This window comes from Solanum dulcamara, chromosome 10, assembly GCF_947179165.1.
Source record: "Solanum dulcamara chromosome 10, daSolDulc1.2, whole genome shotgun sequence".
Taxonomy (NCBI): domain Eukaryota; kingdom Viridiplantae; phylum Streptophyta; class Magnoliopsida; order Solanales; family Solanaceae; genus Solanum; species Solanum dulcamara.
The window spans coordinates 68,019,251-68,044,348 of NC_077246.1; the positions used below are offsets into that span (position 1 = coordinate 68,019,251).

At 33.0% G+C, this 25,098-nt stretch overlaps 2 protein-coding genes across 5 annotated transcripts; one reads left to right on the plus strand and one right to left on the minus strand.

Annotated features, from left to right (window-relative positions):
- The first annotated feature begins 3,079 nt into the window (after nt 1-3,079).
- Nucleotides 3,080-11,557, plus strand: LOC129870335 (katanin p80 WD40 repeat-containing subunit B1 homolog KTN80.4-like). 4 transcript variants are annotated; one of them, XM_055945073.1, is made up of 19 exons: nt 3,080-3,299; nt 3,412-3,540; nt 3,975-4,105; nt 4,444-4,561; nt 4,660-4,886; nt 5,463-5,565; nt 6,559-6,629; nt 6,774-6,848; nt 6,941-7,084; nt 7,184-7,412; nt 7,619-8,134; nt 8,660-8,719; nt 8,793-8,911; nt 9,750-9,914; nt 10,212-10,286; nt 10,367-10,479; nt 10,575-10,691; nt 10,782-10,850; nt 10,943-11,557. In XM_055945073.1, the coding sequence occupies exons 2-19, from the start codon at nt 3,510-3,512 to the stop codon at nt 11,004-11,006; spliced, it is 2,427 nt and encodes an 808-aa protein (XP_055801048.1). In that variant the 5' UTR covers nt 3,080-3,299; nt 3,412-3,509; the 3' UTR covers nt 11,007-11,557. The 4 variants fall into 4 exon arrangements, with proteins under 4 accessions (XP_055801048.1, XP_055801046.1, XP_055801047.1 ...); XM_055945071.1 differs by having other exon boundaries at nt 3,082-3,299; nt 7,610-8,134; XM_055945072.1 differs by having other exon boundaries at nt 3,082-3,299; nt 7,610-8,134; nt 10,946-11,557.
- Nucleotides 11,558-12,569: 1,012 nt separating this feature from the next.
- On the minus strand, nt 12,570-16,810 carry LOC129871411 (alpha-galactosidase 1-like). The gene is made up of 15 exons (XM_055946321.1): nt 16,552-16,810; nt 15,649-15,707; nt 15,520-15,576; nt 15,260-15,294; nt 15,068-15,171; nt 14,911-14,986; nt 14,767-14,825; nt 14,600-14,665; nt 14,421-14,504; nt 14,228-14,292; nt 13,915-13,997; nt 13,733-13,823; nt 13,558-13,607; nt 13,329-13,469; nt 12,570-12,797 (listed from the first exon to the last, which is right to left on the minus strand). The coding sequence occupies exons 1-15, from the start codon at nt 16,743-16,745 to the stop codon at nt 12,705-12,707; spliced, it is 1,257 nt and encodes a 418-aa protein (XP_055802296.1). The 5' UTR covers nt 16,746-16,810; the 3' UTR covers nt 12,570-12,704.
- Nucleotides 16,811-25,098: the final 8,288 nt, after the last annotated feature.

Here is a 25,098-nt window from a genome sequence, read left to right on the forward strand (position 1 = left end):
GAGATAATAGCCATTCATGAAGCAAGTCGAGAATGTGTTTGGTTAAGATCAATAACTGAACACATTCAAGAAACATGTGGTCTTTCTTTGACAAAAGACGCTCCAACAATATTGTATGAAGACAATGCTGCATGTATAGCTCAACTGAAGGGAGAATACATCAAAGGAGACAGAACAAAACATATTTCACCAAAATTCTTTTTCACTCATGATCTTCAAAAGAAGGGTGAAATAGATGTCCAACAAATTCGTTCAAGTGACAATTTGGCGGATATGTTCACCAAAGCATTGCCAACATCAACCTTTGAGAAAATGAGATACAAAATTGGAATGCGTCGTCTTCGAGATATTAAGTGATATTTTCATCAGGGGGAGCAAAATACGCGCTGTACTCTTTTTCCCTTAGTCAAGGTTTTGTCCCACTGGGTTTTCCTGATAAGGTTTTTAATGAGGCAGCACTCAAGACGTATTATCAGATATGTGTACTCTTTTTCCTTCATTAGGATTTTTCCCACTGGGTTTTTCCTAATAAGGTTTTAACGAGGCACATTTCTCGTGGACATCCAAGGGGGAGTATTATCAACCAAGTAATATCAACCAAGTAAAATGGTTGTCCACTTAAAATTGTGGATAGTCCATTTACTTTTTAAGTGGGTAAAATGCCCATTAATATTTTCCTCCACTTGTAAATATGGCTATAAATATAGCCTTAAACTTCAATGTAAAAACACACAAACACATAAAAGAAAGAATTACTATTACTCTCTCTATATTACTACTCTCTCTATTAATACTTTCTATATACATATTCTCTTGTTCTTCTTCCTTTATAAAATTGTCAAGTTAGTTAATTTATAACACATATTTTTATTTCAATTCTCAACTTAAACATTAATTTGGCCTGTCTTTGTCTATATTATTCTTAAAAACATCATACGTTTTGTGAAAAATGATTACTTTTTATGTTTTATTTTTAGTGAGTTGATTTAGATTATCAATTAAACATCAATCAAATCATTAGCTCAATGGTTGATTTTAGAGGTGACCAAGAATTCAATCAATATATAAAAATATAGAAAATTACTTATTATTTTTAAGTTACTTATGAGGAGAGCTTATCAATAATTATATTTCAAACCGCTTGTAATTTAGAAACTCAACAAAGAATTAATTAGTGATATCTTGAATTTTGAAGGATGGAGGGAGGTAATGTTTGAAAATAAATCATATCTTTATCATATTTTCTTCTATTCATTTGTTAAAATTCAATATAAGAATTGAATGCAAGAAATGCAACAAATATAATATTGATTCCCCCCTTTCTTTTATAAATAATTATTACTTACAAGTCTGATAATCTTCTTATAATTACAATAATTCAGAAAAACATCAATCCACATTAGAATTTTACATCAATATTAAATAAACAAGTCTTACAAAATACTCCTTTAAAAATTATTTTTTCAAAAGATTCTCAATACTTCCATTTGATTTGTTTTCCCTCTAAATTACTTTTGACATATTTTTTATTCCTTTCGTCTCCTGTCTATCTTCAAATTCAAATGGTTAATGCATCACAAAGTTCAACTTGAAACAAAAAAATCATATGAGTGTATTTTTGGATTTTTACCGTTGCTAATATTTGTATTGAGGTCTCGATTAATTTAAATTTACATTACGTAAGGTGTAAAGCTTATTAAAAATATAATATTTCGTACTATAAATTATTTTACATTCAAGATTCGAACTTGAAATTCCTGATAATGAATTAGAAAGAAATCATATGAATTAAATATAATTACACTTTGCCTTTTTCTTTCTATTCTAGTCTAGAAAGAGGGGGGATGGGGGAGAAAAAATAATTACACTAAACTTCCTTTTCAAAATTGAGATAAAAGCAAATGAATTTAATCAATTAAATATGTGATTAAACTTCACCTTTTTCTTTCTAAAATATATAATTAAACTTCACCTTTTTCTTTCTAGAAAGTAATAAAATGATTACATAGAGACACCTACTTTTCAAAATTGACGAGAAAAAGTTACTATAAAATATTTTTAAAAACTATAAATAGAACCAAACTCCATTAAATACTTATCAAAATTTTTAAGATTTTATTGGTACTATGAAAAAAGGAAATTAACTAGAAATCACATTTAGAGGTACAACTATTGTAATTTTTACTATTTTTGATTTATTTCTAAAATTTGGTATACTTTTTATGTGTAATTTTACTATTTTTTTAGATACCATCTTGGTGTCTAGTGTAATTTCTTATGTTGCATTTTTTATAAAGATTTAGTGGGACTCTCTTGACGATACTTAGATAAATGTATGAATATATTAGGAGAGACAAAACTTAAATAAGAATACACGCGACATTGCGGCAAGGTGAGAGTGACCTTCATAGTGCATAAGATATGGTAAGCGAAACTGAGATGGTTCGAATATAAGAAGAGAAATAGTATAAATGTCCTAGTAAAAAGGTTTGAAATGTTGATGACGACAGGCCTAAGAAAAGACATTGGCAGACTGAAGAAGAATTGAGGAGAGATGATTGAACATGACATAACCATCTTTAACTTATTGAATACATAATCCAAAATGGAAAAGAATGGAGCTTGAGCACATAAAAAATTAATAGGTAGTCGAACAATTTCTCTACTTTCTATTGAACAAGATGCTTCTAGTAGTATTTTTATTATTATCCTATTATTATCTGACTCTTTCATTTTAATATTATTGTTTGTTTTATTACTTTGGTTGTTTTTAATATTTTTATTGTGCATATTTTTTTCTTCGATATTTTCACCATATCTTCTTTATCCCGATCTCCAATCTCTCGAGATCTACTTATGAAATCACACTCGATACGTAGGCATATGTTGTTGGTGAGATTCTTTTGGTGTTTAAGGTTTAATTTATTTTTTCTTTTTACTATTTTTGTCAATTTTAGTGAAAAATTATTAAAACATAAACTTTTCACAAGATATTTATTAAGGAACAATTTTAATTTTTGAAACCCACCCCCCAAAAACTTAAAAGGACCATTTTTGTCATTTTCTCGTGATTTTGAAAACGCCATTTCTCCTCCTCCTTCACCTTCTCAAAATTTCCCCTTTTCGCCATTGTTTTCATGTTTCATTATGAAGAAAAATTATCCTAAAAATTGTCGTTTTGAAAATTGAGTTGAAAGAAGACATTGTTTGTTAAATATACTTAATATGTATATTTTTTATTTTTTTTTTTCCAATTTTTATCATCCATTAATCCCTAAAATTCACAGCGTTTATGCATTGTAAGTTTTTCAACCGAATCTAATCATTTTTTTTGAATTATATTTGTATGTTATGCGTTTTTTGTAATGCATTTCACTTTGAAGTTCGAAGTCTGACTCTAAATCTTGGCAGGAAGGACGGAAAACAAAGGGTTTATTGATTTTTTGTGCAATGCGCTGCGAATCGATAAGTGGGTTTCGCTTAATTGATGCCTGGTTTTGACTCTCTCGATGACAACCACCAAACGTGCTTATAAGCTACGTATCCTTTTTTGTTTGTATTTTTTGGGTTTATATTGTTAGTTTATTTGCTTAATTTTGTTGTTTGGTTTGCAATTGATCTTACAGGGAAATAATTTCTTGATAAAAATTGAAAAGTATGTAATGTGGTGAATGATAAACTTTGAGTGGGGTGGATATAGACAAATGATAGTAGGGAGAACCAATAGTTTTGACTAGGATCTTAATGGTTTTTGTTTATATTGGGAAAAAGGGGGGGGGGGGGGAATGAATGTGAGCTGAGGTGTGTCGGAAACAATCTCTCTACCTCACAATGGTAGGGTAAGGTGTGTGTACATCCTACTTCTCCGAACCCCGTTTGTGGGATCACATTGGGTATGTTGTTGTTGTAGAAATGAATGGTAAATTAGAGAACTCAGACTATGATTTGAAGACCTTGATGATGCTTTATTATAGAGGAATTTGTAGCACATTCTTTAAGCGTCAACTGCTTAAAGATCGGGAGAAAATCATCCAGGGTTCTTGTAACTGGGGGAGAAGATCACAAGGTTAATCTCTGGTCCATTGGCAAGCCTGACGCCATATTGGTTGGTATCTCTTATTAGTTTCTCTTTTCACTGTACTTTCATTTGCTTTGTTATGTATGTGTGCATTGAGATCAAAATGTCGTTTGCTGCTAACCAAAAAAGGAAGATATATGAGTACAAAGGGTGAATACTTACATCATTATATTTGAGTTACACTTTCAAGCAGCTAAATCTGTAGTCCCTTTTTGGATGGACCCAATGGAATGTTCTCCCTGATCGAAGCCGTTGTTTGACGCCTAACCTTTACGTTATCATTTTCTCTGTTTGCAAAGATGCAATTTTAGCGATAACATTGTTTGTTTTTTAACACATTGTCTTGTATCTGTATTCTTGTGTAGAGCTTGTCAGGTCATTCAAGCGGAATTGATTCAGTTAGCTTTGATTCTTCAGAAGTTCTGGTAGCTGCAGGAGCAGCAAGTGGTACCATCAAGCTTTGGGATTTAGAGGAGGGCAAGAGTAGGCTTTTTAGAACTTTGTTCTTTGTGAAAATTCATTTTTTGTTGTTTATTGTGAAATTTATAAATTCTCTCTCTTTATCGATCTATATTTCTCAGTTGTTCGGACTCTCACTGGACATAGATCCAATTGTATATCATTGGACTTCCATCCCTTTGGTGAGTTCTTTGCATCTGGGTCTCTGGACACAAATCTAAAGATATGGGATATTAGACGCAAAGGGTGCATTCACACATACAAAGGTCATACTCGAGGTGTCAATACCATCAGGTTCACGCCAGATGGTCGTTGGGTTGTATCAGGTGGAGAAGACAGTAGTGTAAAGGTCGAACTTCTCCCTTTTATTTTCTTTCCTTGTTCAGTAATATAGTTTGGAACTAACACATTGGAGTGCCTTCTTATAGTTGGGTGAGCCATATCAGACTGTACTTGCTAATATTTCAGATGATGTCTAAACCACATAGCTCAAAATGGAAAAAAAAGGACAGATGATTATTGACGTACATCAACTTAATGAAACAGTCGCTTATGATGATGACTTTAGACTTCCTGCATCTTACAGAAGCTACTTTGTTATAGATTGGTCCATCGCTAGGCTAAACATGGTCATGAGATGGAAGGACGGATTTTTTAATTGTGCTACTTAGCACATTATTGAAATCAATCGCGTCGTACATAAAGTGACAGCGATGCAAAGCTACTATTTTAAGTAGTCCCTTGTGGTGGGGCTCTTCCCCGGACTCTGCGCATAGCAGGAGTTTTAGTGCACCGGGCTGCCCTTTTTCTTTTCTCCATGTGCCTCTTTCTAGGATATTATTGTTTGCTTGATATCAATTAGCTGTATCAGCCTGTAAGCTCTTTAAGCCTAATTATCCTGATAATAGATTCAGTGTTGTGGCAGATATGGGATTTGACTGCAGGAAAGCTTTTACACGATTTCAAATGTCATGAAGGAAAAATTCAGTGCATAGACTTTCATCCTCATGAGTTCTTACTGGCTACAGGTTAGATAAAGCTTTGACATAGTGCTACATTGTTCTTCTTAAGTGAAAGTCATATTTCTTGTTGTCTTGTACTTTCTCCTGTAACTTTTGTTGTATTTTTTAAATGAGTTCGCTGATATATTTTATGATCTATGTAGAGTTTGAATCTAGTGGCAACCTAAAACTTTCTCATGATGATATTCTTAGTATATATAAGGATAACCAAACATTTGGATTAAGAAATGACAAATTGAGAAGAGTATACCCATTTATTTGGACTTATGACCAGATTGATAAGTTTTGCTATTGATTCTTCACTCTCCAAATAAATTTATCTGCCGTCATTATTTTCAATCTTATTTTCGTATTTTTTGTTCTTATCTCTAGTATAAGTGTTTTCCTCTCCAATCAGATCTGTGACTTCCATCTTGGGGATCTATAGTACTGCTTTGTCTACTTATATAAGAATCTGTTTTTTCATTTAAGTGCTTACATAAATAGTATATGGAAATGCTCTGTCTCATTGTGGTGCATGTTTTTAGGGGAGTTGGTATTCGTATAAACATCGCATGTTCCATGAAACAATACTCTCTTTGTTTCATCATAGTTGAGCTTTCCTTCTCTAACCAAAATAAAGGAAATCCAAACATTGTGCCCTATCCCCTAGTATGGAAACTAGTGATTAGTTTTAAAAGTGATATCTATATTTTTGTGTCAATTATTGGGAATTAAGTTTTAGCTTTCTTTTTTCTTGATTCAAATTTGAAGTTGGGAAAGAGGGAAGGGGAACCAAAATAGGAGGGCATTGTATTTAGGTTTTGAGGAACTATAAGGTGCTAACTAAGTGAAGCCTGCATTTTCAGTTGCTGGTGATGGGTGCCAGTGGGTGTGAGGATCGAAAAAAGGGCTCAAATTAATCATAAAACAAAGGTCACCAAGAGTTGGGCTGCATTGTGTCGTATCACAAAAGCTGTCAGATGCCTTACTATTTGTTCTTGGTTTTTGCCTTACCAGGTTCTGCTGACAAGACAGTTAAATTCTGGGACCTTGAATCTTTTGAACTCATAGGTTCTGCTGGACCTGAGGTTTGTTGTAGTCATCTTCGTTGGGTTCTTCTATTTGATCTCCCTTTTCTCATTGCAGTACAACTGCAGAGTGTTTCTCATGTATCTTGGCAACTGTATGAAATGTCAGTATAGTAAAAAGAACTGTTTTTATCTGAAATCTAGACAACAGGAGTGCGTAGCATGGCCTTTAATACTGATGGAAGAACCCTTCTTTGTGGTTTACATGAGAATTTGAAGGTAGACATGCATTTTCTGTTCTGAGAAATAGTTTTGTTAAATATATCGTGGCACTTAGTCCATCTCCTAAAGAAAGTAGTTCTTCTTTGTAGGTTTTCTCGTGGGAACCAATTAGGTATCATGATACAGTAGATGTTGGATGGTCTACATTGTCTGATCTTAGTATTCATGAAGGAAAACTTCTTGGATGTTCTTATAATCAAAGTTGTGTTGGAGTGTGGGTTGTCGATATTTCGGTAATAGTCACCTTTTTCCGTTGAAGTTGTCTCTTTGATGTTTTTCTTCGTCCGAGATTTTTAAGTAATGCCACACTTTGTCATGCTTGTCTCTTGCAGTGTCTTGAACCATACACAATGGATAGTACTACACAATTAAATGGTCACTCAGCGGTGAAATCCAATTTAAGAGTGAATCTATCCACTTCTGCTGCGGATGCTACAGATTCTAGTTGTGGGAGACAATTAATTTCACAAAACTCTGATCTTGTGAAAGAGTCCAAGTCTTTCAGAAGACATTCTTTGTCACAACACATGGTTCTTCAGAGGGATTCTTCTACTCTTACTAGTATGCTTTTCTTCCGTTTTTATATGTTTCCTTTGCCTTAACATTATTAGCTTGGCACCTTATCTTAAGTTCTTACTCTGCTTCTTTAATTCCCCATTTACTACTTTTTTTTTTTTAGCTCCTAGCCTTTGATTATCTTCTTTTATTTAAGTTTGGTTGCCAGAATATTTTCTTACGTTCTCACTTATCTTCTGAAGCTATCACAGATACTCCTGGCACCACACAAAAAGTAAATCTCAGTACTGGTCCAAAGGCACCTCCAATCAGCTCAAGAGCAGTTCCTAATACAACCGGTGTAAAGAGGAATTCAGCAAAAACCCCGTCCACAGAAAATGCCTCTATTGTCACTAAGTCAGAGATAATACCTGTTCTTGTCCCAAGAAATAATGAAAGAATGGAGCTGGCATCCGAATGCAGGAAAGGAGGAGTTGCAGGAAGGGAAATGCCACAAAGATTGCAGCCAAAAGTATCTGATTGGAAGTCTCCTACTCCCAACGAAGACCTTGGGAGGCCAACTGCTGCAGCGCAGTCTGATGTTGAAGTACCTAAGGCTATTGAAAGTAGTAGTCCTGCAGACAGGAACAATTTTCCTTCTGTCAAATGCTCAATATTTGAAACTGCTTCAACTGATAGAAATGTGAATGATGACAAGAATTTAGTTTCCACAAAACTTGATATAAATACAGCACCTGAGTCACTTTCCAGACACCAAATTGAAAATTGTACGTATTCACTTGTGTCCTTCCTATTTTTTTATATTGTCTTTACCTTTTCTGTTTCTATGTTTTTGTGCGCTGTGGGTTCTTTATAGACGTTGTGAGGTATATTTTTTGATCAAGAAACGTTTTAAGGTATATTATGCTGTGCAGTATCAATTATGTATGTGCCCTCTAATTAGATCTAGAATTTTAGCACCATTTTTGTGTTAAGTTGCATAGAAATACTTCTAAGTGGTGCTATATTTCATTTATAAAAAAGAAAGCCCGATGTTTCTCCTCCTCCGAAGGAATAGTATAAGAGTGAATATATCTACTGATATGTGTGTGTGTGTCTTGCTTTTTCATGTAATAATTTTATTGCCTTGATTTATTCATACTTGTATACATATGTTTTGCGAAAGTGTCTTCTACTCAGTACAATTTCTTAAAAGACCTGTTCTGTGTTTACCAATAACTGTATTTGTATTTTGCCTTTTCTTTAGAATAATATGAACTAACTACATTGTTTAAACTTACCCTTTGTACCAGATGAAGCCCGTGGAAATATTCTTAATAGGAAACCTTATTCCATGCTAGGTCAACAAAGAGGTAGAACTCTTTTTACTGCTATTGGTGCACTTCTTAATTATGGTTGTCTCATGCATTGAATTTTGAAAATCAGGTAGGACACGATCTACTATTGCAAACTGGGAAAAGAGAGATAAAGTTCCTAGTTACGAGGGTCTTGCTCCCTGCATTGTTGAGGCGGTACCTGATCCGGATGTGGTTCCCACCAAGGTGGTATGTGTCAAATCTGAGTTTTTTCTTTATTTATTATTCCAAATGTTATTTCATATTGAGATTTTCCCATATAACAATATTAACCATTTGTTGCTAATTTTAATGAAATGTGGAAGCATTTCAGTATTTTCAGTGTGTGACTTGCTACCACATACTTTTAGCAAATTGTGGGATTTTTTCAAATTAAACTAGCTCTTTGCAATCATGGAAAAGGATAGTGCAGGAACAGGGGAGAATGGGGTTTCTGTTGACAGTTAGGGGTGCACATAAGCCTAGCTGAGTCAAAACTCTGCCGGGCTTGGCAAAGATTATTCTCGACTCAACATAAAAGTTGAAGGTTCCCAGTGATAAAGTCACAAAATAAACGAGGCTGCAAAATAACCAACCTAACTTTCAATCATGAGAAACCCGATTTCTAATTTATCTAACCCAAACAGAAAAAAGTTGAAAGTGATGGCATGTTCATTCAAACAGGAATCATAAGGCCGTGTGGGGCAGCTAGAATGTTACCATTGAGAGAAAAAGGAAACTAAATTCATCGTTGGAACTTCCTTTGCTTGTTTGATCTCTATCATCATTTTGGTTGGTAGATCGATTGCTGACAAATTTTCTAATTATTAGAGTAGAATATTGTACATGAACTTCAGTGTAATTCATTATTGTAGTAGTTATAGCGACTTCATAGATAGACATTCACTGCTATGGTAGTCAATGCATTAGGACACGTGATAGCTAGAACATTGAACTGTTAATACCTAAAATAGTTTTCACATAATCTCATGAATTTAGTTGTTTCTTCCATGAATGTCTCGTATAATTTCTGTCTTCCCTGACACAGAATTTAACTCATCTTAATTCAAAAATCGTACATGAAAAGAGAGAAGACCCCTTATCAGCTGTAAGTGAGGCGGTTTCTGCTGACGATGAGGATATCATTGCTCACTTGATGGACCAGCACAACGAATTTGTTGGCTCGATGCAATCTCGTTTGGCAAAATTACAGGTAGCAATTTTGGAAAATTTTCTAATGGTTATTTGATGCTCTAACCTGGCAACATAAAGCTTTTGCAGTCCCTTGTAAATAATTTGTGTTTAAGACTTTTAAGTCCCTTATAACTGATTTGCATTATCATGAGATGATAACCTACGCGGAATGTTTAGCCTACTCATTTGTAAATTTTCTTGCTAATCGGTAAGATATGCAGATGGAGCGGGGGAAAATTCATTCAGTTGATCTCTACCATGTCATATTGCTCTTCAAGAGTTCGCTTAATCATATAGAGTTTTTGACCATTTGTAGGTTGTCTACCAGTACTGGAAAAGACATGATATTAAAGGGGCAGTAAGTGTAATGGAGAAGATGGCTGATCATGCTGTAAGTCTCGTTTTTGTGCCCTATTTTTAATCTTGATACGTACCTTTTTAACACCATATGGTTTCCATTTGCTTACACAGGTGCTTTCTGAGTTAGTGAGCTTCTTGGCAGAGAAAAATGACATTATCACATTAGAAATTTGCACATGCCTTCTACCACTTCTCACGGGGCTGCTTGAGAGCAAGTTGGATAGGTAGAACAAATTGAGCTTTGTTTTCCCTTTCTTCTCTAACATTGTTCAAAAGTTTCCATGACTGACATGTTCTCTTCTTGGTGGACTTCCTTTAGACATCAAGATATTTCATTGAATATGCTGCTTAAGCTTGTTAAAGTATTTGGTTCACCTATTTATACTTCATTGTCTACTCCAACATCAGTTGGTGTTGATCTTGAGTCAGAGAAAAGGTATTATTACATATTTCTTTTACTTCTTACTAATTATTATGTTTTTTTAGTTAAAGTTTGAACGGTTTTATTGCTTATTGACAACAAAAGGATGGAGCGCTACAATCTCTGCTTTATTGAGCTTGAAAAAGTCAAGAGTTGTCTGCCTGCTCTTTCGAGGTATGTGAAAACATCTTAAGCAACCATCTTTTGGTCCGTGGATAGTTTAAATTGCTAACATTTCTCCATTTCTACATCTTTTTTTCATTTAGAAGAGGAGGATCAATTGCCAAATATGCTCAGGAGCTGAATCTAGCACTACAAGAAGTTTCATGAGTTTAGTATAATTGCATGGAATATCGAAAGTAACGATTATGTTGCTGAACTTGGGCGACTTTTGTCGATCTGTAGATGCCTGCACTGCATGCTTTTGTACCTTGCAGAGCTAGCATCCTCTATGCAGATGCAACACTGACTACTAATCTTTTTACATATACACTTATCATCGATTGTTAAGGACAACAAGCCGATTCCATCTTGTTTGGGACTGAGGCGTGTTGTTGTATTGAAAGTTAAGGATACAACATGCTCTAAGTTGCTACCGGTCTCAATGTTGCTGCTAATGAACCTGCTTGTTGGAGAAGGATCCATCATACTTATTCTCACCTAACCCCCCAATACATATTATTCTTTGTAATTCTAGGTTTTGTTGTGTGAAATCATGTATCAATTGTGGTAAAATTAGTATTTTATGCCAAACTAGTTTGAGATTGAGGCGTTGATTGATATATCTAATTGTGTCTAAACCTTGTGGTATCTTGACATTCATGTACCTGTGGTGTTATATTCTTCCCCCATTTTATGTTATGCGTCTTAATTTGACTGGATACAACTTTTGAATTTTGTGATCTTTTAACTGTTACACCAAAGTGTCCTTTGAATTTATAATCTTTCTTGAAATGTTGTGATTAAAAAGTTGCTAAATATAGAAATGATATTCTTATTTAAAAAGACTATATACCCGTATGGATGACTTTTGTCACAATAATTATCTTTTCTGTTACATGCGCGAACACTTGCAAGTTCATTCAAAGTAAAATTCTCAAAAAGCAAAGTCAACTATTCATCGACATTGTTTCTGTTTTTTTTTTTTAAATTCTACGTTACTTAATTTTGAATTTATCAATTAATTAATGGGAAAAAAAATACACACTTTGAATGGATATTGGGATTTGAAAAGAAATAGAAATGGGATGATTACAGTAGATAATCATTCGGCCATTTTAATTACCGAAAAAGTCTATTCGTTGTATATTCATGTATATTTGGGTGTATTAAGTATATATTTCATTTATAGAATATATCATAATGTATATTTAGTGTATAACTCATATATAAGTAATCTATATTGTACAATCAGTGTATACTTTTTATGACTTTTGGCAAGCTATATTGTATAGTCACTACATATTTCCTATGATTTTTGGCTATTTTTTATGTAAATAAAACATGATTATATTTGTTGTAAACTAATTAGTTTATTGTATATATTTGAAATTGTCCCTTAAAAATACACACCTTGAATGAATATTGGGATTTTGAAAATAATTTGTAGTCTGTCTCTATATGTAACTCAAAAGAAAGAAAGAGATTCAAATGTTTCAAGTTCGAGCCCGTATTAGGGAGTGCTTTTCCTAAATTTCAAGAAAAAATGGGATTTTTACATGGACGGATGGATTTAGTGCATACTTTTTTTAATTGGTATACATAGATTATTCACTCATTATACATGATCATACACATATTATACATCCGCCAACTATTTTTAGTTTAATTAGTTTGGTGGACGGCTATTTAAGTGGAACTAAAATTGAGGACCAAAATCAGGAAGCTATAGTATAGGTAGAAAAAACTCATACATAACATCTTATTAATGATGTTTAATTCTTTTGTATACATTTGACACAAATGACAAGTTCATTTTTATACTTAAAAACATAACAATTTGAGAGGAAACCAGTACTATATGAATCTTCAAGCAATAGGCTTCAATACATACATCTTGCATGCATGAGAGTTCACTGTAGCTGTCAAATTCCCTACAAATCTTGTTTCCAATGTCTTGTGCTGCATCAAAATATGCCAAATTATTTCCATAATAAGTAAAATGGTTAACAATCACTGAGTGAATACTGGTAAAGATACTTTCATTTTCGTAACTTTTTAAAATGGTGCATGATCGACTACTTTGTCGATCTGGTTGAGTATAAGGTAGATTACTTTATGGATCGAGCTGAGTATTATATTTAGATTTCTATCACTACTTGTTGTTTCAATATCTTAATATCTTGTGTTTGTTGCTCTTGACTCCTCTTCGCTGTTTACTCGGCCGAGGTAGGGATAAGGTCTGCATACACTCTACCTTTTCCAAACCCCACTTGTAGAAACACACCGGGTTTGTTGTTGTTTAAAGGATCACCATGAAGTACTTATATCCAAGTCGTATGTATGTTTTGGACATGATGAGTCTATATCCAAATATAAAAGTGTAACAAGAGTGTTGCGCTCTTACTACTAGACCAAACTCCAAAGCCTTGGGAGCTTATTCTTCATGAAATCTTCTGAAAGCCAGAATACGAATTGTTAACATAGACATACCTCCCAAAGGTCTCTTGCCATTACAATGCTTTTAGGAGGGATTCCAATATCATCCCAGTTTGCAGTTATTTCGTATCTCTGAGGACCGCGGTTGAGAAGCACTAAAGCTACTCTATAGCCTGATAGAGGTCCTGCCCAGATCTGGTCATAACAGAATGTGAACAGATTATCGTCTGCAATCTGCATTACAACCAGGGGAAAAAAGTTACTTTGTATACATTTTTGTTACCTCAATATCGCCTTCCATTCTAACCTTCTTTCCCTGGACGCCTAATTCATCTGTTCACAAAGGAATGAATGAGTGTTAGTTAATACTCTTGAAGACAACTAGCTCCTATCTTGGTAATCGCGTATAATTATAACAAAACGACTAGTTGCAGTTGACATGTTGTGCAGTTTAGTACCTTGATCTACCGCGATCACCTCCTTGTTGGCAAGAATTTCCATGGTATCATGTGATAAACTTCTCATATCACAACCGATGATAAGGGGAGCCTAGAATTAGCATAGAATGGATCATACATTCTGGCATTCGGCCCAAAGGAGCAGGAATAGTGTTGATATAAAAGTGAAGATGTTGTTGTACCTTTGAAATCGCCCAGATACTAAAGTGAACAATGTATTCATCCTTTGTCATCCCTCCATTTCCAACCTCAAGCATGTCGGGATCTGTTTGGAATGTGTGAAGACAATATAACTAAGTAATTGAAATGTGTATGGTCACACGTTCTAACATCGTATCATCCCATGAAAAATGATAAAAGGCCCACACGTGAAAGAGCATGTTGAGACATAATATAACTCTCTAATAGCTAAGGCTTTAAAATGAGATGATCATATACTTCAACGGTGATGATATAGAATTTTAAGAAAAAACTAAAACACATCTAAATACTAACCATTCCAGCTACCAGGCCTTGCATAATCTGCATAAACTTCATTCTGGTCTGCTCTAGAAATCATGCTGTCAAACAAGGAAAGATGAATACAAGATCAAGTCATGAAATCTATCAATTAAAAGACTTATTTACTTTCTTAAACTTTGTGTCAAGTCAAAACCAAACAAACAAATTGAAACGGAGGGAGTATTACCTTTCCCATGTATCAGTGATATCGTTCGTAGTTCTCCAGCTGTTACCTAATTTGCCACCCCACAATGCCGGATGCAAATCGCCCCTATTTGAGATAAATAGGTGCATAGGATCATTAACAATAATGTGAAAATGAGAGCAGGAAACCACAAAAGGAATTATTAGGGATGAAGTTGTCACCATTCACAAAGATTAAAGAAGATAGGCCTTCCAACTTTCATTAGAGCTCTCGTCATAACGGGGTATCTACAGAAGAAAGGATCCCCGTCAAGAAAAGAAGTTCGATAGATAACTAGTGGAATTTGTTACACATGATTTCGCGAGTTGAACAGAAATCAAATATTTACCGGATAGTTGGCTTTGTTCCATCATGGTTGCAATTATCATACTTCAAATAATCAATACCCTGAATGAAAAATGTAGTTATTAACAACTACGTTTGAATTGTTTTACGATTCATTGTCAAGATTAATCAGGAAACTTATACTTACCCATGCTGCAAAAGTTTTTGCATCTTGTTCCTCGTGACCAAGTGAACCAGGCATTTTCTTGCTGCAAGTATAATACCTGCAGAATCCTTAAACGTTTGAATTTTCAAGATCATCGATGATCTTTTCAAAACGAATTTCATGTGCAAGTTTAAATTACCCTGCATCTGAGTAGATTCCTAGCTTAAGACCTTTACTATGAACATAGTCAGCTAGAGCTTTCATTCCAGAAGGAAATGTCGAGTTCTTAGCTGCAAAATTTCCCTATAATTCGGATTTCATATAATAAGAAGATTAAATTAGCAAGGAAGATAGTGTACATAAACACAGTTTCCAGTTAAAACAAAAGTACCTGATCATCACGTTGAGGTTCAGCCCAGCAATCATCTAAAAATTAAAGTGTCAAACACACGATATTAGTAACATTTCAGTTTCTGTAACAGCATAATCAAATGCAGCCGTGGATCAAGCATATGAGCTGTGGGTGCTAGCTAGTGTACATTCTAATCTACATAGAGAAGATCTAAAACAAAATTCTTGAAAATTGCGTATATCATAAGAGATTCACACATTGTCTCTAAATTCTACATCGACCTTTACTCAAAGACGTACCTATATTGATGTACTTATATCCGAGCTTATCAAGACCAGTTGAAACCATGGCATCGGCTGTCAATCAAAAGAACGTTCAACAATATACAGCTGAATATGAATGTGTGATTGTTAAACCAATACACTTACCAATTTCTCTTATGACTTTCTCATCAATGTTGCAGGCAAAATGATTCCAACTACTCCACCTGAAATAAAATTTTGCTATTGTTAGTCAAAATCTACGCAAATCAACAATAATATATTCAGTATAATCCTATAAATGGGGTCTGTGGAGGTTAGTGTGTAAGTAGACCTACCCCTACTCAAGGTAGAGAGGTTGTTTCCTATAAACCTTCAGCTCAAGGATAGCAATTTAAGAAACAAAAAAAAACCGAAAATAGAAAAATCATGATAAATGATGCGGAAAGCATAATATAGCATTCTGAAAGAAAAGGACAATAACAACAACTAAATAAAACAACAGATATTAACTGACATCAAAGAAGTACGAGAATAATACTAATACTACTAGTATGGAATATGAAGTAACTACGGCGCTCCAAACTACCACCAAACCAATCTCACAGAAAAGTGACTCAATGCTCAACTACCTATTAACCATCTAACTTAATCCGCAACCTCCACATACCCTATATAAGATGATGTTCTCGGTAAGCTAAAAATGCATTAATCTACACAAATCATTTAGAGCTAAATCCATCACAATAAAGAACAAACACAAGACGGATCTAGGATTTTCTCCAAATGTATGCAGATCATCACCGCGCCATCTACTATAGGTTCAACTGAATCTAACATTTTAAACATGAAACACATACATAAACTTTAAAAATTACTAAAAATTTCAAATTCAGCGGCAAATTCATCAAATTTAAAATTTAAATATTAGATCCGCCTTTAATTAAACCGAAAACAATACATGCCACGTCATCATACAACATGATTAAAGATGAAAACCAAATATTAAAACATAAAAAATAACTAAAAATCTGAAAAAATCAAATTCGAATTATGGATGGTTAAATTTACCCCATAGGAGGAGTCAAGCCGAGTCCATTATTAAGCAAACTACGTCGTTTCACAAGTGAATTTTCTTTCTCCTTTTGCTGCTTCTGCTCCGGCCACCGCATTTCCGCCGTCTTCCAGTGGGAGTAACCGCCACACACGGCGGAGACCAGTAGACATAATGCAAGTATTAGCTTGGTACTTACTCTTATCTCCATTAATATATAAAATGTAAGCTCAGTCACTATAGCTATATATAGATATTTTTTTCTCTAGTGCTAAAAGTAGTAAAATTTGAATTTGATAATGAAATTTTTTTTTATAAACTTAAACAAATCAACACATTGTGTATTACTTTTTCTGTCCCCTGGTGATTTTCAATTTTGATTAGCATTTTAAGATATATTTTTTTATCATATTAATATGAAAAAAATTATAACTTATAATATCTTTCTTATGGTTTTTGAATATTTAATTTTTTACTTTATAATATTGAGTTAAAGTAATATAATTTAACTTTAAAAATTAATCAAATTGACTTTCGAAAAAACACAATATGACAATTAAAATAGGACGGAAGGAGTACGTGACATCGCAATTTACGTATTTTTATGTATATTATGTTACGTAGAACGCATGTCTATTTATTTAATTTTATACAAATTTAAATGTTTACTTATATATATTCAAAATTAAAAAACATATATATCAATTTAATCAAATTAAAAAACATATTTATGTGTTACACTTTTGTATTATTTTTGAGTGCCGACTAACTTATCCAATTGATGGAGACAATGGTGACAAAATTCACGTTCAAAGAAAATATCTTGTTTTTATGCCCAAATGTTGGTTCTAGTCATTTAATATGTGTAGATGAAAATAATATTATTCTTGAACCGGATACCCGGTTAAACGGTGATGTGACGTTATTGGGTTGGACCGGTTCGGGGGCCATCGATTGGCCAAATTGACGGGCAAAGTGTACAAATATCCATTTTTACAAGGAAAAATTATTTGAGTGGATACTTTTTAATAAATAATTATTGATTTTAATGAAATTTTTTAATTATTATAATTTATAGCAATATATAATAATATTATGATAAATTTGTTATGTATTCAAAATGAATTATACATGCAATATAAATATATTATAAGCGTTTTAAAATATATTACGCTTGTTTGATAAGAAATTGACGCAATGTATTAGAAGTGATGATAATGAAGCAAACCCCTCAAATAAATATTAAGATATTGAGGTGAATCTCTCTTATAAAGATGATGCTTTCGAAGATCTACCAAATATTACTCATTTGAAAGCTGAAGATTTTATGAATGTTGACTGAAGAATTGATCATCTAACTGGGAATAAAAATAGTTATTTTATTATTATGTTTGATATTATATTGTCCTTCGTAAAATATTTCTTAAGGCAGTAGAGTTTCTTAAAGTTTATTATGTTAGTAGTTTTTCACCCTTTTATCATGTATCTTTTTGTTTATGAAGAATATGAAAATTCTCAGTCATTAGTTGGATCCAAAAATAATTATGATGATATATATATTATTGATAGTGCCACAAAACACACTATTTTAAGAGATAAGAAATATTTCTTTTATTTGATTATGAAAGAAGCTAATGTTAATACAATATCTGGTAGTACAAGATTAACTGAAGGATCCGGAGAAGCTAAAGTTGTTCTTGTCGGAGGAACAAATTTAACAATTAATGAAGCATTATATTGTAGTAAGTCTCAAAAAAACTTATTAAGTTTCAAAGACATTCATCAAAATGGTTATCATATTGAGACTACAAATGATGAAAAAATGAATATCTTTATATTACTACAATGATGTCGGGCAAAAAGTTTATACTTGAAAAGTTACCCGCTCTTTCATTCGACTTATACTTCATAAGTATTAGCATGGTTGAAACACATGCCATAGTAAACTAAAGGTTTACTAACTCAAATAATTTTATTATTTGACATGATCGGTTGGGTCATCCCGATTCTAATATGATGCGCAAAATAGTTGAGAGTTCACATGGACACTCTTTGAAAAAACCAAAAGATTCTTCAATTTAAAGAATTCCCTTGTGCTGCATGTTCTCAAGGCAAATTGATTACTAGATCATCGATAATCAAAGTGGAAAATGAATTCCCAATATTTTTGAAATGTATATAGGGTGATATATGTGAGCCCATTCACCTATCATATGGACCATTTAAATATTATATGGTTTTAATAGATGCATCTACAAGATGGCCACATGTATGCTTATTATCAACTTGTAATATGACATTTGCGAGACTACTTGCTCAAATAATCAAGTTAAGAGCACAATTTTTAGATTATGCAATAAAGATAATTCGTCTTGATAATGCTGGCGAGTTCATATCTCAAGCATTTAATGATTATTGTTTGTCCACTGGCTAATAGTTGAACATCATGTTGCTCATGTTCATAGAATCATTAATTAAACGTCTCTAATTAATTGCTAGACCAATGCTTATGAGAACAAAACTTCCCATTTTATTATGGGGTGATGTTATTTTGCATGCAGCAAGTCTTGTGTGGATCAGACCCATAAGTTATCATAAAGTCTCCCCATTACAATTGGCTTTTGGTCAGGAGTCAAACATTTTCCATCTTAGAATATTTTGATGTGCAATATATGTTCCAATTGCTCCACCACAACGCAGAAAAATGGGACCCCAAAGAAGAATGGGGATATATGTTGGGTATGAATCTCCTATCATAAAATATTTGAAACTTATGACTGGAGATTTATTTACTGCAAGATTTATTGATTGTCATTTTGATGAATCAGTATAACCCAATATTAGGGGGAGAAAATAAGCAGCTGAAAAGAAAAATAGATTGGAATACATTATCACTATCTCATTTAGATCCTCGTACAAATAAATGTGAACTGGAAGTTTAAAAGATAATTCATTTGTAAAATATTGTCAATCAACTGCCAAATGCATTCACTGACCTATCAAGAGTTACTAAATCTCATATTCCAATTGATAATGGTCCAATTCAAGTTGATGTCTCCATTAGGATAATTAATTAATGCAAATGAGTCTAAAACACATTTAAAATATGGTAGACCGGTCAATTGTAAAGATAAAAATCCTCAAAAAAGAAAAGGAGCAAACAATCAAGATGATCATGATATGAGATAACCTATTCAACAAGAGCGAGGAGACATAACAATTGATAAGACCTTGGAAGAGGTTAAGGCGCCTGAAAATGATAAAGAAATTTCAATAAATTATGTCTCATCAGGAAAAATGGAACTGAAATAATGTAATTGTCGACAATAATTTGGCTTATAATGTTGCTATTGAAATAATGCAACAAAATGGGGATCTTGAACCAAAATTTGTCGATAAATATAGACAGAGGAATGATTGGCTGAAATGGAAAGATGCAATTCAAGTCCAATTAGCTTCGCTTGAAAAATGCAAAGTTTTTGGATCGATAGTTTGAACACCTGAAGGTATAAAACCAGTGGGGTACAAATGGGTCTTTGTGCGAAAAAGAAATGAGAAAAATAAACTCGTAAGATATAAAGCACGACTTGTGGCACAAGGATTTTAGCAAAGACCCGACATTGATTATATGAAAACATATTCTCTTGTGGTGGATGCAATCACTTTCAGGTATCTTATTAATATGGCAGTTCATGAAAAACTTGCATGCATCTGATGGATATCATTACAGCCTATTTATATGGTTCTCTAAATAATGATATTATTCTGAAAATTCTTAAAGGATTTAAAATGCCTGATATAAATAAAGATTTTCGAAAAATTTGTTCAATAAAACTTCAAAAATCTTTATATGGGCTAAAATAATCAGGGCGAATGTGGTACAATCGTCTTAGCGAATATTTGCTAAAAGAAGAATATAAAAATAATTTAATTTGCCCTTGTGTCTTTATGAAAAAGTCTGAATCTGAATTTGTCAGAATAGCAGCATGTGTTGATGATTTGAATATTATCGGAACTCTCAAAAAACTTTCAAAGGCAGTAAAATATCTGAAAAGAGAATTTCAAATGAAAGACCTCGAAAAGACAAAATTTTGTTTTGGTCTACAAATTGAACATTTTGCAAATGAGATATTTGTCCATCAATCAACATATACAAAAAATATTTTAAAGAGATTTTACATTGATAAAGCACACCCACTGAGTACTCCAATGGTTGTGATATCTCTTGATATTAAGAAAGATCTATTTTGACCTCATTAAAATAATGAAGAGCATGTTCGTGCTGAAATGTCATGACCCGAATTCGGGTGTGATGACACTCATCTCAATCTATCGAGATAAGTCAGCCTAATACCCAACGACAAGTAGATGCGGAAGTAAAAGAAAAGAATCAAAATTTAACTTAAGCGAAAACACATAAAAGAAGCTCAACATCCCCCCCAAGATTGGTTATCACGTGTACAAGCCACTAATTTATTATCGAAGTACGAAACGAAATACAGTCACAATGTCTTTGTCTCTAGAATAGGACTAAAACATAAGAAAAGAGCAAGAGGTGTCCGCTAGATAGATGTAACAGCTACCTCGACACTCGGAATGATAGCCTCGGATGTAGTAAAAAATGCTAGAAGATCAAACAGGTCCGGGCTCACAACCTACACAAGTGTGGAAGCAAGGGGTGAGTACCAAATAACACGGTACTCAGCAAGTGGATAACTAAAACTAAGCAAAGCTTAATAGATACAAGTACTCCTGTCCTCCCAACCGAACCTACTTAACTACAACCTGCATAAAATCAGCCCAACTCTACACTTGTACAATAACAACAACAATATAGTCCACGAATACTCATCAATAATCTCATCAATGAATCCTATCAAGTCAAGTCAACATATACATCGCAATATAGGGGTAAACACAAATTCACAAATAATCAGAAAGGTGCAATGCAATGCAATGAAATGATGCATGTCTGTCCTATCGGTACACATCCGCTGAATCACAGTCCGGAACCCATGGGGGACATTTCTGTCCATGTAACCTGCCACGGAGCGTGTGGCCCATCCCCTCAACATATATATCTTGCCACGGAGCGTGTGGCCCGACCCCTTTTGTTTCATAATACCTGCCACGGAGCGTGTGGCCCGACCTCTTTGTTTTGTAATACCTGTCATGGAGCGTGTGGCCCAACCCCTTTTGTTTCATAGCATTTTCAATCTTAACACAATATGTCAAAACCAATGCAATCAATTCATGTTCATATAATTCACGATAATAATATGACAACAACAATAATTTTTCCTATCTCACATCAACATAGTCATTTCACATTTCCAAAATCACAACATATCAATTCCACCAATACATGTCATTAGATCACCATTTTATATCCCTCATCTCCATTTTTAAGGTCAATCATACAGTCAATAACCAGTCCAATTTTCATTACTCCCTAGTATATATGACACGGAAATACAAGCATCTATAAGCTTAAACTTAGGTTTAGAAATTCACTTGCCTTAAATAATCACGCAATTACTCCGAGACCTGAGCCTTCCCCTTTCGCTGGGTTTCCAAATAAGTATAATCTAAACAAATAATTAACCACAATAAGATTTCGAAACTGACAACACCCATATTATTATATGTCTAGCCTAGACTCAAAATCTATCCAAATCTATAAACATGTTCCTAATCTTAATGTCACTTAACATGTCAACTCCCGTATTTCTTAAATTTCATACCTAGATTAAGCCTTAATTTCTGTCAATAACATAAATCTAATGATATTCGTTTAATACAATAAACCTAATATTTGATTACGTATCTCAATATATTAAAATATGAAACATATTATGATAATTAACGGCATAAGTTAAAATGAAAGTGAACTTAATAACGTTGCAGGAGGGCAATTTGCAGGAACTAATCCATATCTTATCAATAATTGGGCATTAATATGATTGCTACTTAATAACTACATCACTTCTATCTAACTTTTCAACCAAGCCTATTGAGTAGATATATTATATTATCCAAATACCAATTCCACCAATTATCTCATGAAAACTTTTCTCAATCCACCCCACAATTCTTCATTCTCCTTCACTGAATATTATACATATATATTACTTATTCACGTGAAAATCACTACGTGGATACATAAAAAAAACCCAACTACAAATTCTTACCTAAAGAACGTGGTTGTTCTTTGCACTGTCTTCGCCGCAATAGGTAGGTTTCTTCCCTTCTTTCTTTTCTTTTCTACTTAATTAAGTATTAAAAATGACAAACTTTCACTAGCCTATTTTAATATATAGGCTAAGTCATAATGGTATTTAAATAAATTAACAGTTTAGCCCATCAATCAAATTAATTATTTAAAGTTACCCCTCAACTAAATAACCATAGTTATCGAATAGTCCAAATTTATAATTTAATTTTTTTTTGTATTATTATTATTTATTTATTATTTTTTTTGGAGAGAGTATTTTATACAAGAGAGATGACTCATTCTCAAAATGACCAAATGGGTCATTACATGAAATACCATACCTTAGTGCAATTGGTGCATTAATGTATCTTGCCAACAATTCTAGATCAAATATAGTTTTCTTAGTAAACTTGTTAGCAAGATTTAATTCTTCACCAACGCGAAGACAATGAAATAGAATTAAGCATATATTCAGATACCTTCGAGAGATCACAAATATGAAATTGTTTACTCAAATGAATCCACGTCAGAATTGATTGGTTATGGAGATGCGGGATATTTGTCTGATCCCCATAAATATCGATCGCAAATGAGCAATTTATTTACTTGTGGTGGTACAGCTATATCATTGTGTTCAACAAAGCAAACTATAGTTGTCATTACTTCAAATCATGCAGAGATAATAACCAATCATGAAGCAAGTCAAGAAACATGTGGCCTTTCTTTGACAAGAGACACTCCAACAATATTGTATGAAGACAATGTTGCATGTATAGCTCAATTAAAGGGAGGATACATCAAATGAGACAGAGATGTTCAACAAGTTCGTTGAAGTGATAATTTAGTACACATATTCACCAAGGCATTGCCAACTTCAACCTTTGAGAAATTGAGATACAAGATTGGAATGCGTCATCTTCGAGATATTAAATGATGTCTTCATCAGGGGGAGTATAATACATGTTGCACTCTTTTTTTGTTAATCTTAGGTTTTGTCCCACTGAATTTTCCTAGCAAGGTTTTTAATGAGGCAGTACTCAAGGCGTATTATCAAATGTGTGTACCTTTTTTCTTTCATTAGGCTTTTTCCCACTGAATGTTTTCTAATAAGGTTTTAACGAGACACAACATCTATAGGAGTTCAGAATAACTACTATATATATTATTTCTTGTAAGTTTTTAATGAGTCACATTACACGTGAATATCCAAGGGGGAGTGTTAGAAAATAGCAAGTGGATGTTTCACTTTATAAAGTAGGACCCACAAATACAAATTATTTTCCTCCCACTTTTCTTTCCACTCCCCTTTGTCCCCCATACATTTTCCCATTTTCTTTGCTATAAATTGCCTCATTTTGCAATTTAAATGAACACACACATACATACGAAATTCTCATCTGTTTTCCTTTCTTTTCTTTTACTCTCTCCTTCTTATTTTGTTAAGTTAGTGTATTTTATAACAATTATAAAATATTTGTTTTATTAGTAACATGTAGAATAAATATTTAGTATTTTAAAATTGACTAAATTGTATCCTAACACAAATCACATATGTTCTATTTTGAAAAAGTAAAAAGTTGCAGAGGAGACCTTTTTTATTGACACGTAGGAGTCTTTTTTTCCTTTCACAGTTATGGTGTCCTAACACAAATCTAAAACCACTAAATCACTTTAAATTGGATTTTGATCCCAACATATGTTTTGATCAAGAAAATTATAATTATAGCTAATTTTAGTTTTGATTCAAGTTGTCTTCTTACTTTCAATATTATCATTATTTTTGTGTTTCTTTATTTCTTTTAGTTAATAGCTTTAAAGATTATATATGAATTATACATAATGGATTATCTCCTTTTGATAATATTTTTGTATTTCTCTTTCAGTTAAAAATTTTTGATCGAAAAATTAAAGAAAACAAGTATGTTGTCGCCTAATGAAGTAGCCAGAAAAATTAAAGGTTTATCTTTTTTCTTATACTCTTAATTTACGGAGAGGAGAATTTATATACGCTATAAAGCGAGTTTGGTCCAATAAGTAATTTAATTGCATTCTTACAAAAATCGCTAGTTAATAAACTTATCTGGAATGTCTCTTGTAATTATATGAATGGTTCTAACAATATATATGAGATAGTAATTCAATTTGTTATATATGATATTTTGGAGAGAAAGTTATACATAAAATGCAGTAATTGTTATTTTCTTTGTTCCAAGTGTACTGATTTTTCTAATAAATGCAAAATCCAAAACAGTAAAGAATTTCATCTTGAGGACTCTTCATCGTCAATCATGATTTGAAGAAGTAGCACTTCCAATTTCTTTAGGCTTTAGGGCACTTCCTAGAAAATGCT

What these genes read in the sequence shown, in the direction of transcription:
- LOC129870335 (XM_055945071.1), top strand. Translation starts at nt 3,510, where the DNA reads ATGACAACCACCAAACGTGCTTATAAGCTAC. An exon ending in TGTGGGTTGTCGATATTTCG is followed by an intron (nt 7,085 to 7,183) that starts GTAATAGTCACC and finishes TGTCTCTTGCAG; the next exon opens with TGTCTTGAACCATACACAAT. An exon ending in GGATTCTTCTACTCTTACTA is followed by an intron (nt 7,413 to 7,609) that starts GTATGCTTTTCT and finishes TATCTTCTGAAG; the next exon opens with CTATCACAGATACTCCTGGC.
- LOC129871411 (XM_055946321.1), bottom strand. Translation starts at nt 16,745, where the DNA reads ATGGAGATAAGAGTAAGTACCAAGCTAATACTTGCATTATGTCTACTG. An exon ending in TTCTTTAATCTTTGTGAATG is followed by an intron (nt 14,505 to 14,599) that starts GTGACAACTTCA and finishes TATCTCAAATAG; the next exon opens with GGGCGATTTGCATCCGGCAT. An exon ending in TGGCAAGAGACCTTTGGGAG is followed by an intron (nt 12,798 to 13,328) that starts GTATGTCTATGT and finishes ATTTTGATGCAG; the next exon opens with CACAAGACATTGGAAACAAG.